The 15,360-nt window shown below is 41.6% G+C and overlaps 1 protein-coding gene across 6 annotated transcripts in view; it reads right to left on the bottom strand.

The window, feature by feature from the left end:
* si:ch211-200p22.4 (phosphatidylinositol-binding clathrin assembly protein) overlaps positions 1 to 7,173 on the bottom strand; it is an 80,157-nt gene extending 72,984 nt beyond the window's left edge. For all 6 annotated transcript variants that reach the window (XM_062515684.1, XM_062515689.1, XM_062515686.1 and 3 more), the window contains exon 1: positions 5,445 to 7,173. In XM_062515684.1, the coding sequence (XP_062371668.1) occupies positions 5,445 to 5,574 (130 nt within the window). In that variant the 5' untranslated portion in view covers positions 5,575 to 7,173. The remainder of the gene's footprint in view (positions 1 to 5,444) is intronic.
* Positions 7,174 to 15,360: the final 8,187 nt, after the last annotated feature.

Raw genomic sequence — 15,360 nt, 5'->3', positions numbered from 1 at the left:
GCGTGCTTGTTTGCTTAGAAGGTGCAATAGTCTGTTGAGGTCATATGCTTACAGCTCCCTAGTGTGAGGAGGGAGGAGACCAGTAGCTCAGTTAGCTCGTGATAACACTGAATAGTAAATGGCAATTAAATGGCAGCTCCCACAGATCTGCTACTCAGCTGAGCTCACATAGTGCTTCTAAACCTCTGTTTGTCCCTCATGGGTTTACATGTTAAGAGGGAAAAAAAGAGAGAAAAAAAGAAGAAATGTGACATCAAACGAGAGGAACGCCTGAGGATCTAGGCAGCAAACCAAAGCAGAAATGATGTTGACTTTTCAGATTACGTCCCCAAACAAACACACAAAACAGTAGCATGGCTGGGTAGCTGCCCACAAACACATAGCAGCCATGATGATACTGAACTTAGACCTAAGGGCCCCTGCTGCTCTGGCAGGTTGAACCTTTGCTTTGTCCGCCCCCATTAATGGGTTCATTACAAGGAGTCACAATGCACTCGTAAATCTGTCATGGCAACCTTTTGTGACATCACGATACTTGGCTGCTCAGAGAGGGAACTAACACGGTGAGTTTTGCCTTCCAGCTCATATTTGTAACAGGTTGTGGTCGTCGGGGGTGACGCAAGTAATGGACTAGGGAAGTGATATGAGAATGTCATGTTTCTTCCTGTATCGCATCATTGAAAAAAACTAAATGTTCAAGGTCACAGGCTTTAAAATCAACATCTAATTTCAATATTCAATCATGTTAAACGCAAGAAAGCAAGATAAAATAGAATTGGCTGGTCAGTGAATGTTATTGATTTACTTCCTTTTCAAGGTCAATGCCTCACTGATTCCTGACTGACATGTCTTGGCTTGCCCAGTTGTTGTGAGCTTGCCCAATATTGTTCACCAGCTCCAATGCAGCTTACTACAGTACTGTAATGGTCAGTAACCACTGTGAGAAAGTGATATGCAACCAGCAGCAGTGATGGAAACATAACCAATACAATTTTAAAAATGCAGGACCGCATAGGCTGCTGCAACAACTGCAATCATGACATTATTACAACAGCCACTGATGATACAACACAATTAACAACAAAAATGCAAAAGATTGCTTGAGCTACACTATCTCTAATCTAGAATCGTTGGATAGGAGTTCACAGTGACCGAGATAAATGGAAAAGACTGTGTGACAATAGTGCGAAACATCTCGGTGGAATGCATTCCCTTGTGTGATAATGGAAGCACAGCACAGGCCTTGCTTTTTAGTCACTGGGGTTGCAAGCACTCTTAACTGCCAGAGTTCCATCTCACAATATGTTTGATAACAAATAGAGTGATGATGGAACATTTGGTTTTATGTGGGTTGAAATCTGCACAGAAAGTTATAAGACAGGCCCCATACACACAAGCTGTAGGTCAAGGCAGCTTCATTTATTCTATCTACACAGTGCCTAACCAAGGACACTGAATTCAGACTGAACTCTTTGGAGGAGGCTGTGTTGCATCACACTCAGTACGTTTACACTCGGAAAAAAAAATAATATATATATATTGTGCTAGTCCGACCCAAACCACAGTTTTTAAAATGCATGTTAATATGTTAGTCCGGCGGAAATCAGAGGGAAACTAAGCATTTTCAGTCTGACTAACACAGATCATTTGGAAATAGCTTGAGTTACTCCATGTATACCCTCTATCAGACTCAAACTGGACATGCATGCACACTTCAGTCCAAGTGTTTGCTGCTTGGTTAGCAAGCATCAAAGCCGTATGCCACAACGCTACATACTCGTAAGTTGTGCCTTATTTTATATGAATTTAGCATTCCCCAGAATGTCCATATGAACATTATCCATAAGTAGCCTCAATGTCAGCTATTTAACCAGTAACACTGATGATGCAAAGTTCACTAGTGAGCAAGCTAATTAAGCTATTACTATTGACTGTTTTGGTGTTTATGAACAGAGAGGGGAGCATCTAGCGTAGCAGAGTAAAACATGCACACTTCGGTCAATAATCCCCCCCTACCCTTCAATTCCCACCCAGCATGTAACGGAGTAGACCAGTCCAATCATCTAGCCGAGCTACAGTATAAATGTAGCCTGGCTAAACTGTGCATGTAAACGTACTGACTGAAATGTCCTTCTTTCCATCACACCTCCCTGCTGAGTCCTCATAACAAGCTGCACATCAGTAAGACTACAACCTCTGCAGAGGACCACCACTTGCAGGGTTTCATCGCACCAGACTACAGGATAGGGGGGTGAGAAGGCAACCTTGTGCATTACAGCAGCCAAACAGTATGGGATGCATGCAGTAGTAGATCTTTGTGGTAATGCAATGTAATGCAATGCAAAACGATATCTAGATTATTTTTTTTGCAATATAAGCTAACAAGAATTTTAAACACAAATTCAGGACAGCCTGTTCTTGCAAATTAATCAGGAGCAGCTGAGGGCTATTAAAAATTTACTTGAGATTTTCAGTTTTGACAAGCAGGGACAGCTTGACAAGAACTGAAACAGACAGAGCAGAGAGTAATTCTTGCTACCTTGTGTGGGAAGGGGTGAAGAAGGAGAAGGAGGAGGAGGAGGAGGAGCAGGATGAAGGGGGGTTGCACTGAGAGTGAGGGCCCAAGAAACCATCAGTTCTACCAATCAAAGTAAAGGAATGGCAGGAATGGCAAGTGGAGTCAGGCAGCCATGTAAATCCTTTCGCAAACATTAGCACAGCTTGGCCAAAGAGGAACGGGCAGTCTTGTCTAGCCTGATAGGTGGCCAGAACTCATCTCAGGAGAGAGACCTCACCACCACCACCACCACCCTCCCCACCACCACCACCACCACCACCACCACCATCACCACCATCACCACCATCAACACACTCGTTTCCTCAACTGGCTTCAGATCTCAGCCTGCAGCAGCTGCTTCTCCAAAGGCAAAAGCCAAAATGCCAAACTGTTTTGATGACGCTCACTGTGCCAGTAACAACAGAAGAAATACGGAGCGTTAACCTGTTTTTTCAGGTCAGAGGTCACCCAACTTTGGTCTTGACGGTCACGTCTTACTGGTGGGGGCATCGAGACCTGGCACCGTTATGTGGATGGTTGGGTATAAAAATATAAATTTGAAAAAATAAAATAAAATAAATAAACTCACCTATAGATCATGCATAAATATGGCTTGGTGGCAAAGTGCAACAGCAAAGCTAGATTTCAGATACACACAAATGCCATGTGTACACAGGAACACATGGCACAAACTCACACCTTGACCGCATTTCGTTCTATAGTAATGCGCTACCACAAAACTAGCACACAAGTTAGAGTGGCTGCGTCTTGCTGTTGCATGGCAACCATTCATATGGAGGGAATATATTTCTTGGCGGAAGAAAGATTATCTATGAACACATCGTTACATTATCGTTGCTGTGCCTTCGTTACATGAAATCTTGCTAGATCGACGTAGTAACCGTTTTAGAAAAGCAATAAGCCACTCGAGTCCGTGGGTTATACTGTATAATCGAACAGCTAAGGAGGTTTTCCTCTCCGCTTCGCATCGTGCCTAACAACACCCCTTAGCTGTTCGATTATACAGTATAACCCACGGCCTCTCGGGGCTTTAATTTTAATCACTTCATCCATGCAACTTTAGCTTCTGATACATGAGTTAGGCCGTTCATCTACTAAAACATGTCTACATTCTTCCTCCCACCTTGTGGTTACCAGGCATTGACCAAATAAGACAGTCCAACATGAAACTGTTTTCTCAAAAAAACTTTGTACTTTCTGCAAACCACTTTGTACTGTGGTAGACAATGTTTTAGACATTCCAAGCAGTTGTGAGTACTAATGCTAAATGTATGCATGCACTATTCTGCATTGTTGCCTACCAGGAGTCAATAAATCAACAGGGCCTGTGATGTTTACAAATCCAAGTCAGTGTATATAGGCCTAGGTGTGAGCACCATGATGGGTTAACAACAGGCCCACAGCTAGGTCAGAGACGGTTGGCTAGGTTCTAAGCGCACCTTGGATACAGTTGCTACCTTGGTCAAACAGGGCCAATAGCAGAAATGAAAACTGATTGCAGCAGTGCTTCTCTGCTTGCGACTTTCAGGACTTCAAAGGAGGTTGTGCTCATCTGCATGATTAATGTCATTCAATTTGGGATCTAACAAAGACTAATGGGTAGATCACCACAAAACTGTACAATGACACCTGGTTGATATTTTGGGGGACATTTGAGTGCCCCTAATGTGGTCTTTGTCAAGACCTTAAATGAAAACAATATCTCGCATTTGATTTGTGTGGTGTTCACTGGTACAGATATGCTAAAACATAACGTTGATGCTATGTGACCAGGTAATCTGGAATGACAAAATAGCAAGCCTTGTTCTTCATGTAGAAAAGGATTCACGGTGAGGACGGTTGAAAATGCACTGCTTGCTTTCAATGATCATAGTAACTTCTCACCCACTCAATTACAGCCATTATTTGCTTGTGTTTCCACTGACAAACAGCACCACTTGCATTCCTTTCTGCCATTCTTCATGCAAGACATCTTAAAAGAGCATACAGGTGTTGCCCTAGGGGAAATGTTTACTTACTAGACTAGCTCTTAAAAAGATCCAATAAAAGCAGTCACTGACAATCTATGCTTTTAACACAAATTATGCATTTAAAGTAATTTAGGAAAGCTGAATAGAATATGGTACTGTAATGACTCACATTCAAACGAATCATCATACACGCACACATATCTCTCACACACACCTCTCTGACTGCTTGGGACATATTGATCTTTATTTCACCACTTAAAAACCGCCCTAGGTTAAGTGAAACCTTACATCCTGTGTTGTCTAAGCATTTGTGCAATTGCTACGTGCCTAACCGCTGAGCGGAGAAGCAATGGGTTGACCTTCATCGTTCCCACAGTGGCACTCGCTTACTCTCACCACAGGATGACAAGGGACTGACGTGGTGACATAAAGGCGTCCATGTGATACCTCTGTGCGTAGTACTAGGCGCATATCCAGCGCGTACCTTGGGCCATTACTTATGTCAGTCTGGTACATTTACAACTCCGGTGAAATGCTTCGTTGTAAACGCTGGTAAAATCCTCTGACATTCCACTTGTGTGATGATGGTGTCGTTTAAAGAGTTAGGATTCGCCTTCATCATTCAGACATTACAAACTGAACACTGGCGATTGAAGACGAAGCATCTCTGGTGATGAATACGTACATCGATGGCTTTCTTACAGGCACCACACAGCTATTTGAGGCAACCACTCTAATCGTGTATAAATAAATGACTGGGGTGCAGACGGCACAGGGTGTGCCATTCATATCAATTCTTGGCTTGCTCTCTGTTACACCATCATGGGTAATATGAAGGGCACATTGGACTGCGGGTAACAGATGAACGTTAATATTACCAATGATGAAATACTCACAGTCCAGGTGTTTCTTCTTGGGTCCGCTGATTTCGTGCGTCGTGGCCTTGCAGACAGCTTTACTAATGGCTGATCCAGTCATGCTATGTTGAGCCGCCGCAATCCGGTCCGTTATTGACTGTCCGGACATTTTTATAAACTAAAGTTGAGTCAACTTACAATAATTAGCTGGAAAAACCAACGACGTCTTTGCTGTAAACGATTGCAAAGACAAGGGCAGGTGGAATTTGCCAACCAACACCGGCACACTGACGAAATACGCAAGATAGCAGACTAAGCTAACCTTATACCAAGAGCATTCAATGCGTGAAACAGATCTGCTCAACGTTGGATGTCAGAAAATGAATCCAATTGTGTTTACCTTGCTAACGTTAATTTAGCAGTCAAACACAACATTTATCAACCAACTCATTACAAAACTGTAAGTTAACGTTAATGTAATAGAGCCGATCCTGTAGCTCGACAATTGAGGCAACTGGGTAGCTATTCGGCTAACAAGCGACTTCAACCTATTTGACAGTATGACGCAAACTGAATGGGAAAGCTTGTCAGGTAGCTTCAGCAAATAGACTGAGTAACATTAACTGAGTATACTAGCTAGCTAGGTTATAAAATTACTACGGTCTAGCTTCTGTTAGCTAATGATACCGCTGCAGCGTTCGAACCGAGAACAAGTCCTACGACTGATAAGAGAAAACACACTGGGTCGGTTACAAATGGTCATAGCTATGTCCCCGAAAAAATGCAGATGTTAATTTTGACACATGAAAAGTAGACATTCGTCAAAACTCAAATGTTAACAAAAAAGATAGCTGGCTTGCAGTAAATTTGCTGCCACCGTCAAAAATGCCGTCAGTCTCTACACAGCAAAAAAGAGGCTAAACCAGCAAATATAGTGATAGCTAGCTAATGTTAGCAATTGAAACTGCTGTGGCTAGTTAGCTTGGTTCCCAATAAATTCGCAAGCAATGAAAACAACCTACTGAAACAGAAGATTGGCTTCAGTGATACCCTCTACACAATCAAACGACTAGCTAGCTCGATTAACAATTCAGTTAATGAATTGACGGTAATAGCAAGCTATGCAGGAGATTGCCAATGAAATATCCGTGACAAGTCCCAGTCTTGGCCTCCCAAAAATCTGACGGTTGGCAAATCGGGCTAGCCAACACTGTTACCAAGTGGAATGTGGCTGAACACCTTGACTAGTTAGACGGTCGCTTGTCAAATGAAAGGGGCCAGGCTCTTCCTTGAAATACGCCTTGGCTTGAAACGTTAACGATGGATGGTTTTACCGTTAGGTCACTGGTTAATGAAGTAAGTAATGCTTCCACTTTGTCCTTCGCCGCAACTGTCTTGGTAACACATTCCGATGCCTAAGGCTGAAATGAGCTGTTTGCCGTTCAGTGATTCCCTGCTGGCGGGCTAACGTTACGGCTAGATGGTGGGTAACACGTCCAAGGTCCAACCAGCTGGCTGGCTAGCCTTCCTGCTAGCTCAACTAGCTAGCTAGCTAACGTTCACCTTTTTCAACCTGTTTGTCTCCTGCCAAGTACGGACATATCAATTGAAACTACTCCACCAGACGTATCCGTTACAGAAAGATGTATGCCCTTTCGTCGAGCTACTGTTTCTGTCAAGAATTCAATTGGAGAGCTCCCTTCAAAATCATTCGTATTGTCGGCTTAATCGTTATTCCGGTGTCCAAGCAAATGCATTGGCAAGGAAGCTACCCGAGACAAAATGGCTGAGCAAAAATCAGGTGATCAGAGACGGGAATGATTGGACCGAGTTGAGACAGTGTAAAGGGTTTTAAGGTGGATATAGTCGCTGAGTGTAAATGTTGTTTAATGATGTTTCAGGTACGATTTTTAACGATATTAGTATTTGTTAATGTTAATGCATCTACACATTCGTACACAGATGGAACCATCTCCCAAGATGTGCATTATCCTAGTTATCTATGCCATCTGTCATCTGTCAAAAAATTAAAGGTCGTACTGCATCGAGCAATGGGCTGCCTGAATGCTTGTCCTTGTTTGACCAGACTGTTTGATAGAAGCCCTGAGCAATATGTGCCTAAAATCTTAAGGAGGGTAGGGTGAGGATGCAAGTTTAGTGGGTAAACTTAGACACCCACTCGCGTCGCCAGATCTCGGGAGAGAAATAAACCCGAAGAAGCAACTTGGTTCATTATGCGTGCATTACGGGTTATAGGCTACTGATGCTACCTGAGCTCACTTCTCTTTTTGAGACGGTGAATGGCTAGCCTCTTCGATGGAAACTGTGCTGCGTTTCCAGATCTGAATGATGTGCGTGTATTTCACTCTAGCCGACAGAAATCTACACTATCTATTTTGAGTTTTTCCACGCTCGAGGTTGAGCCTTTTCTTAATACATTTTCTTTCTCACTTTTATTATTCTCCTGCATCTTGCCAGCTTGGTCCCTTGTTGAGCAAGCTGAAAAAAACTCTAATCATTGGATAATGGATTATTTTGTGCAGTCTTGATTTGTATGGGGAAAGATGGAGCTCAGGGTCTTGCAAAAGGGCAAACTGTGTCACTTTGATTTGACAGGTGGAGAGACACATTAAAAAGGGAGCAAAAATAAGCAATTAGGCTTACACCTTTGTAAAATAAAAATACAGCCTAGGCCTATATGTGTGTGTGTGTGTGTGTGTGTGTGTGTGTGTGTGTGTGTGTGTGTGTGTGTGTGTGTGTGTGTGTGTGTGTCTTTATAGCCTAACATTTATGTAGGTGAACTAAATGTTCATGTCAGCCTATTATTAAGGGAAATGTAATAAAAAACCGAACCACAGCTTCAGTTGCTGAAGCCAACAGCTAAATCAGCCAGACAGCTAAGAGTGTAGCACTAGCTGGATGGAAGCTGCAACCCATATCAAACGAGGACAGGCCTAGTCTTAGCCTAGAAATCTAGACGCACCCTATAGTGGCAGGGCAGGCTAGCCTAGTCTACTTGAACTGTAGGCTATACAATTTGATGTAATGTAATACATTGCATGTAACAGTGTAATATGTTAGCCTGGAAATCCAGACCCAAATCTAGAATGATTTAGGGTCTAGAAAGATCTAGAAAGATGTAGGGTCTGGCTATGAGTAGGCCTAATGTAGCCTAAATGGCCCAAATCAAGGGGCGGCACCAAGTATGCATTTGAAAATACTGCATCACTGCACGCAATTGGATAGCACTGCTGCTGACTGATTCTGGACTTAAACGTCATAGCACTGTCCTCATCTGGTTAGCTCGCCTCTGGCCTGCCTATGTCAGATACACCAATGTGACTGGTAGCTCAGGTCCAAGGGAATGGTTAATGAGCATCATTGCTTATTGCCAAAGTGACTTGCTGAACAAATTCAAATTTGTGAGAACTCTGGAATTCCAGGGTAGTATAATAGGTAGCCTACTGGCACTAGATTTGCTATTATTTTGTATCTTTGGCCCATTTACTTTAGCCTACTGACCAAATATAAGTGTGGGGGTCTGCAGAATGCTTATAAAAGTTGCTTCAACAAGTAGCAAATCTAACACAGCCAAACAAGAAACATTTTATTTCATGTTCCATAGATGAAACATATTGTGACCATGTGCAAATATGTTGACAAATGTGTTCAAATGAACAGCTGCAGGCATCAGCATGTTGGGAGATGTGTAGTATACCATCACTGTCACCTCATCTGATTTTGTGATTATGTGAGGCTATGACCTGGCTACCAGGCTGGCGGTATAATGTGCAATTTGTTGTCTGGTGTCATATGACCAAGTTAATATATGATTAATAGACTAAATAGTTGCAGTAAACATAATACAAGCATACAGACTGCAACTCGTTATGGAAAAATAGTAATACGTTAGAAAAAGTCAACTGTAGGGGAGGGATAACATCCTACCCGGCTGGTTTCCAGGGTACTAAACCTTGTGCTTGAGAACAAGGCCAAAGAGCCTGCTGGTGGCAGAGCAGTCAGAGCATACACTCAAACATAGTGACAGCAATTTGTCATAATCCGCAAAATGAGACTAATTGTCTACACTGCTTTTGTAGGCCTACAATGCAACTGACTGATACTGTTTTGTCATGTTAGGTTCTGATCTCTCACAGCTGGCCCCCTGTGTCTCCCGTCACTACAATGAGCAAATGCCTAATGTACAGTACTAAAGTGAACACTCCTCATATTGTATAATTTAGCACTCAATCAACACCAGTCCTCCACTTAACTTGACATTTTTAGTGGGAGAAACTCAACTTCATATGAGCACCACATGTTTTGTGATTGCTGCCATACGCACAAAAAGGTTTAAATATCTCTCAGATGTTGTTAAGAAATGTGGCAGAAGTCCATACAGTAACTGCAGCATTGACCTTTAAATTCACTTCACAAGCAACAGCTCTGCTGGACATTCCAGCTGTCACCATGCCGACTGCCCACTCCTCCATACTGTTATGTACTGTGTATATATATATATATATATATATACACTGTACTGTTATTGTGTTATGTGATAAATCTGCTCATTTTAAAAATGATCGTTTTTGTGTGAACAGCCCGAAACACATCTGTGCAATAATCATCAGTAGCTTTTTAACATTTTGCTATGGCACACCTGTAAGGTAGATGGATTGTTTTGGCAGAGGCGAAGAGCCCACTAACATGGAGTTGAACGAATCTGTGAGAGAATCTATAGTAAATGTTATTTCAATTCACAAAAATGTTTTGTTAATTCAGTATAATTCTAATGGTGAAATACAGCGACGTACCAAAACACTGAAATGTACACTGATTGCTTGTTCAGGGTATAATGACGCTAGCGCTGCACTAGTAATGAGTCACTGCCCCTATCCAAACACGTCAATGTCAAATGTCAAACCTTTTATTCACAGTGACAGCAGGACCCTATTTTATACAGTTCTATCACACAGTATGAACTATTAGTATCGTCAAATCGGTGGACACAGATAACTCTGCTGACTGCCAGAAGAATCAAGTACTGATCCACAAAATCTGCTACCACCTGGACTGTCATTGCTTCCCTCCATTTGATGGCGGTGCCGCACTACTTTGAGCCGAGCGCCATCTAGAGGCCAACTTGAGGATTTATTTCCATGGCAACAGGAGTCAGTAGCCCGTGGCAACAACCAGTAGAGTGGGCTAGGCTCTTCCCAGAGGGAAAAGGGAATTCTTAGAAAAGCACTTGCCTGTCAGTCAAGATTGTAGCACCATAGGCAATGACCTATTCACAGAGATGAGCAATATGCAAAGATAATCATTAAAAACACACTGCCCTTTTGCATTCAAAATAGCCTATCTCAAGAGGTGGCTATGTTTAGAATTAATTTTAGACTACAGAAACAATACTCTGTCAGTGAAACACAACACGTGTGTTTTAATTGGCTAAGCACCACAATATCAACTGACTTTCACTTCACAAATGCTATTCCACCAAACTCTCATTGTGCTACAAGTGCAGGTTCCTATCTGATGTGCCATTTCATGAAGTGTTTCTACTGGGAAATACAACAATGTCTCCTCTAATCCTCACAAACCATCTCACAGAAGCAGTAGCAGTAAACCTCTCCAAAGAAGGGATGCAATACCCTGTTCTGTCAGGTCCAACACATGGTCTCCACATTAACAACTGTATCACCATGTCTACAAAGAAGTTGTGGTCCCAGTGCTCAGTGTGGCTGCCCCAGTATTCTCCAAGCGCAGTACGTTAAGGGCATTCGGAGGCAGATAAAAGTCCCATTAGACGACCCCAGAGAGGTTTACATCCTCCGGTCCGACCAGGACGGGCTGGCAACAGCCAATGCAGATGTAGCGCAGCACGCAGAGATAAACCCCTCCGGACAGCCCTACTGTCAGCGCCAGCAAGACCAGGCTGAGATATGACTGTCCCAGAAGATGTGCCATCCCTGGCAACACATCACTGTTGATGACGGGCGGCTGATCTGAAGACTGGGCTGAAATATGATACAGAGATTAATGTCATTAAAGTAAAGTAAACTCCAGTGAAGTATCTACTGATATCAACGAATGAATATATGACACAGGAAGAACATATTCAGTATGTTGATTCAGAATAATACCTGTATTTATTGTACTTAATGACAGGAGTAAAATTTCTATCCAAAGCATCTTGATGAGAGCCAACCCTGGAAAGGCAGTAGATAATTTAAGCACATAACGGAGAAAAATAGGCTCATGAAAACATTAAGAGTAAGACCTTAAATCCTTACCCACAAAGGTATAATCCAAAAAATTTAAACATTAAATGACTGAATGTATCCTCCTCGCAAAAGCTTCTGAATGGCACAATTACATCAGCCTCACTTACCGTGCACTCTGCTGTAAGCGAGTCTAAATCGTCTCCACTCTACGAGTTTAGCTGGTCCTCTCCTCTGGCAATGGATTGTATTCTAGTCGTTTGCGATACGGCTGATAAACATGATCGAGCTCTCATTTCACTCAATTTCAGGAACACCCTTAACAGTTGCACGGTGCATTGAACTGTCAGCACATGCGTCGCAGCTGCATCATCCATGCCAGCTGTTGTAGACTGGAACGAGTAGCCTAAGCTATTGTGGTTCGTCATGTCCTGCCGAGCGACAAGCCACTACCATTTGTCATATAATATATATATGATATAAGTGATGTTACCACAGTAATACTTACATAGATAATATTACTTTTAATAAGACATATTTATGTTACCAACAACTCAATGTGTGACTATCGTATATTGTGAGATGAAGATAAAAACCAGAACGAAGATAGATAGATAGATAGATAGATAGATAGATAGATAAATACTGTAGATAGATAGATACTGTAGATAGAAAGTGAATCATTGAATTCCCATCACAAATGTGTCGGTTCAGCGTCGTCTGCGGAGGCGAGCTTCATAATAGTAGATTACTTTCGGGGGTTGTCACTCCAAAATATGAACAGTTCTTCCAACGAACCCACTTCATTGACTCTAAAAGATTGATAAGTAGGCTATCCAAGCTGTGCGTAAAATAAAGTTTTTTTTTTTTTTTATATATAAGCTGAACAAGATTCGTTTTTCAGAAAAGAGAGATTTTATCAATGTGAACAGGTGTGGAATTATTTCAGTATTGTTGATATACCGCCACAACCTTCATCGCTTCGTATTACTCACCTCTCATCTGGACATCAGCAGGCCTGACAACATTTTATTCCAGGTTGGCGTGAGATTTGCTACAGATGCGTAATGCGTGCGTAATCTGCGTGTAGCGGCTACACTTTTCAAACACGCACATAGGATACATTATCTAATGTATTGTTATTTGTAGAGCATTCGGGCCCCTTCTTGCCCAGTAGTCTACCAGACCGGTCTATTTTTACTCCAGCATGTGAATCAGACAATTTTATATTTATGTGTTTCGCCTCTGCGTAATGCAGACAAATTGGTCTGACCAATAAAAACGGTATTCAGATCTGTTTGCAAATATAGTCTAGTAGGTTTAGAACGACTTGAAATGAGATTTGATTCGAATAACTTATCATTTAGGCCAGTGGATATTTATTGTGATGCACATTTTAGGAAATACTACCATAGCAAGGCTTTTCATATCATTCTGAACATAATGATGGCTTAAGATTTAGACTACTTAGAAGCAGTTAGCCTAAGGGGCCATACAGAGGCCACCAAGAAGTAAGGCAGTTCATCTAAGCCTGCATTATTGGCATCCCATTTTAAGTCAGAATATTGTACTGTCTATGGGAAAAGCTTAAAGCCTATTGGTTTGGAAACCAATGTGTTTTATTGTGCACTCAAGGTAAGGAACAGTGTAAGTGTCTGGGACATAGAAGCCTTTCACTGCGAGTAAATGTTTTTAGGCATTAAGGCCAAACATCCCTGATAGCGGTGTATAAGCTGAGAGAAGCTTTTCTCATCTCCTTGGCTTGGTCCGTATATTCACCAGTCACACAATGACAAAAGATAGATACAGTAGATACTTTATTGATCCCAAAGGGGAAATCAAGTCAAGTCAAAAGACATGTATCTCTGTACTAGTCTTTTGGAACTCAGAACCGGAAGGTGAACTTGTTCTGAAAAACAATTACCATTTGTGTTGCTTAATGCTATCAGTTTAATTTGATTTTAAGTTGTGGGTTTACAGTTCCTCTTCATGGAAAAGAATGAACTTTCAATGTCTCCACCCTGAAACAAAATAAATCCAATTTGTTCATTATAGATAAACCACGATGTTTGTCCTCCTCAATGCAATAGTTCACCTAAAATAAATGTTAGTGTGTAATGCAACCCCATAAAAAAAAAATACAAGTTGAGACGCTGTGTAAAATGTAAATAAAAATAGGGTACTGAAAAATATGTCTGGACTGTAGCATACATTCCCTCCAAAAGTATTGGAACACATGCTAAAATTGACGATATAAAATCATCTTTTGATAAGATCATCTTAAAATGATCTTAATGCCTTAAATGAGGAAATATTCAACCTTTAAGGACATACATTTTCTTTGTGAATGAATAATATATTGTAAATAAATAAATGTTTTCCTTAAAATACAGGGGTCATAAGTACTGGAACGCCTATATGTTAACTATGTGTTAAAATTCCCATAGAGGCTAGCAAATTTATATTTGTTTTATTTAAGCTGCCCATGCCAGAGGAATGCACTCCCGTATCATCATTGGTGCACTTTTGAACAGTGTGCTAATAACACACATTTTGATTGGTGTAGCCACGGAGCAGTTTTCAACATTGCCTATACTACAGTACATCTTCCATGAGCTCTGGCCCAGGTAATGGTATTTCTGGATGATATCCAAATATTTTCTTTGCATGGTAGAGCTTTTACCAGCATTTATGGATGAAACATCAAATAGTGTTCATAAACAATGGTTATCAGAAGTTTTCCTGAGCCCATAAAATGATTTTCAACAGAGGCAAGTCTGTTCTCAATGCAGTGCCAAACCAAAGACATGGCCATTCAATATTGTTTTTCAGCTCTGTCATGGTTAACAACGATGTCTGGATAGTAAGTAACCTACTATAGATGGTGAAATCCCCAAATTCTTCACAATTTCACACCAGGGAGCATTATTCTTACATTGTTCCATTATTTGTCCACAGCTTTTCACCCCGTGACAAATACCCGGTATCCCTACTTCTCACAAACCCTCGGGAATGCTCTTTGTCTACCCAATCACGGCAGTTAACCTAATTACAGAAAGGTTCCTCCTTGTTCCAAATGGTGGCTATCATAGATGATTTAGCGAACATAAAACTTGTAGTCTTACATATAGATTATCTGTATATCACTGGCAAGTGTTAACTACAGTAGCTCAGAGATTGTATGCTGCTGGCAGTCATGGCAGAGGAAAATAACACAATGGCTCTCTGCTGGTACACTGTAATCCACTGTAAACTCTTGTGTTTGATCCTGATGATACGCCTGGCGAACAGATGCCACCCAATATGCATCGTGTGGTTTCATAAGCAAGTCACATTCACAATACACCATGTTGTATTTGTACGGGTGCATTGTGGCCACTGATTTATTTTTAGCAAGAAGCAGTGAGGTAAATTATAATGGGGGGTAGCGAGAGTGTGTGTGTGTGTGTGTGTGAGAGAAAGAGAGAGAGAGAGAGAGAGAGAGAGAGAGAGAGAGAGGAAAAGAGGAGATGGCTGAGATATCACACAGGGGTGTGAAGCTGCAGGCTCTTATTAGCAAATGAGATCACAGATCCCTTGACTCAAACAGGCTGGCCTGAACTCGGTGGTTCTGTATCAGATCAGATTTGGGGGAGAGGTTCAACACAGGACTGTGATCCCCTTGACCCTGCATCCTATACAGTATGTCAGGTTAAGTGCATCATGTCGATAATATAAATATATACTTCAGTAGT

Source organism: Sardina pilchardus, chromosome 16, assembly GCF_963854185.1.
Source record: "Sardina pilchardus chromosome 16, fSarPil1.1, whole genome shotgun sequence".
NCBI lineage: Eukaryota > Metazoa > Chordata > Actinopteri > Clupeiformes > Clupeidae > Sardina > Sardina pilchardus.
This window is presented reverse-complemented; position numbering and strand designations above follow the sequence as displayed.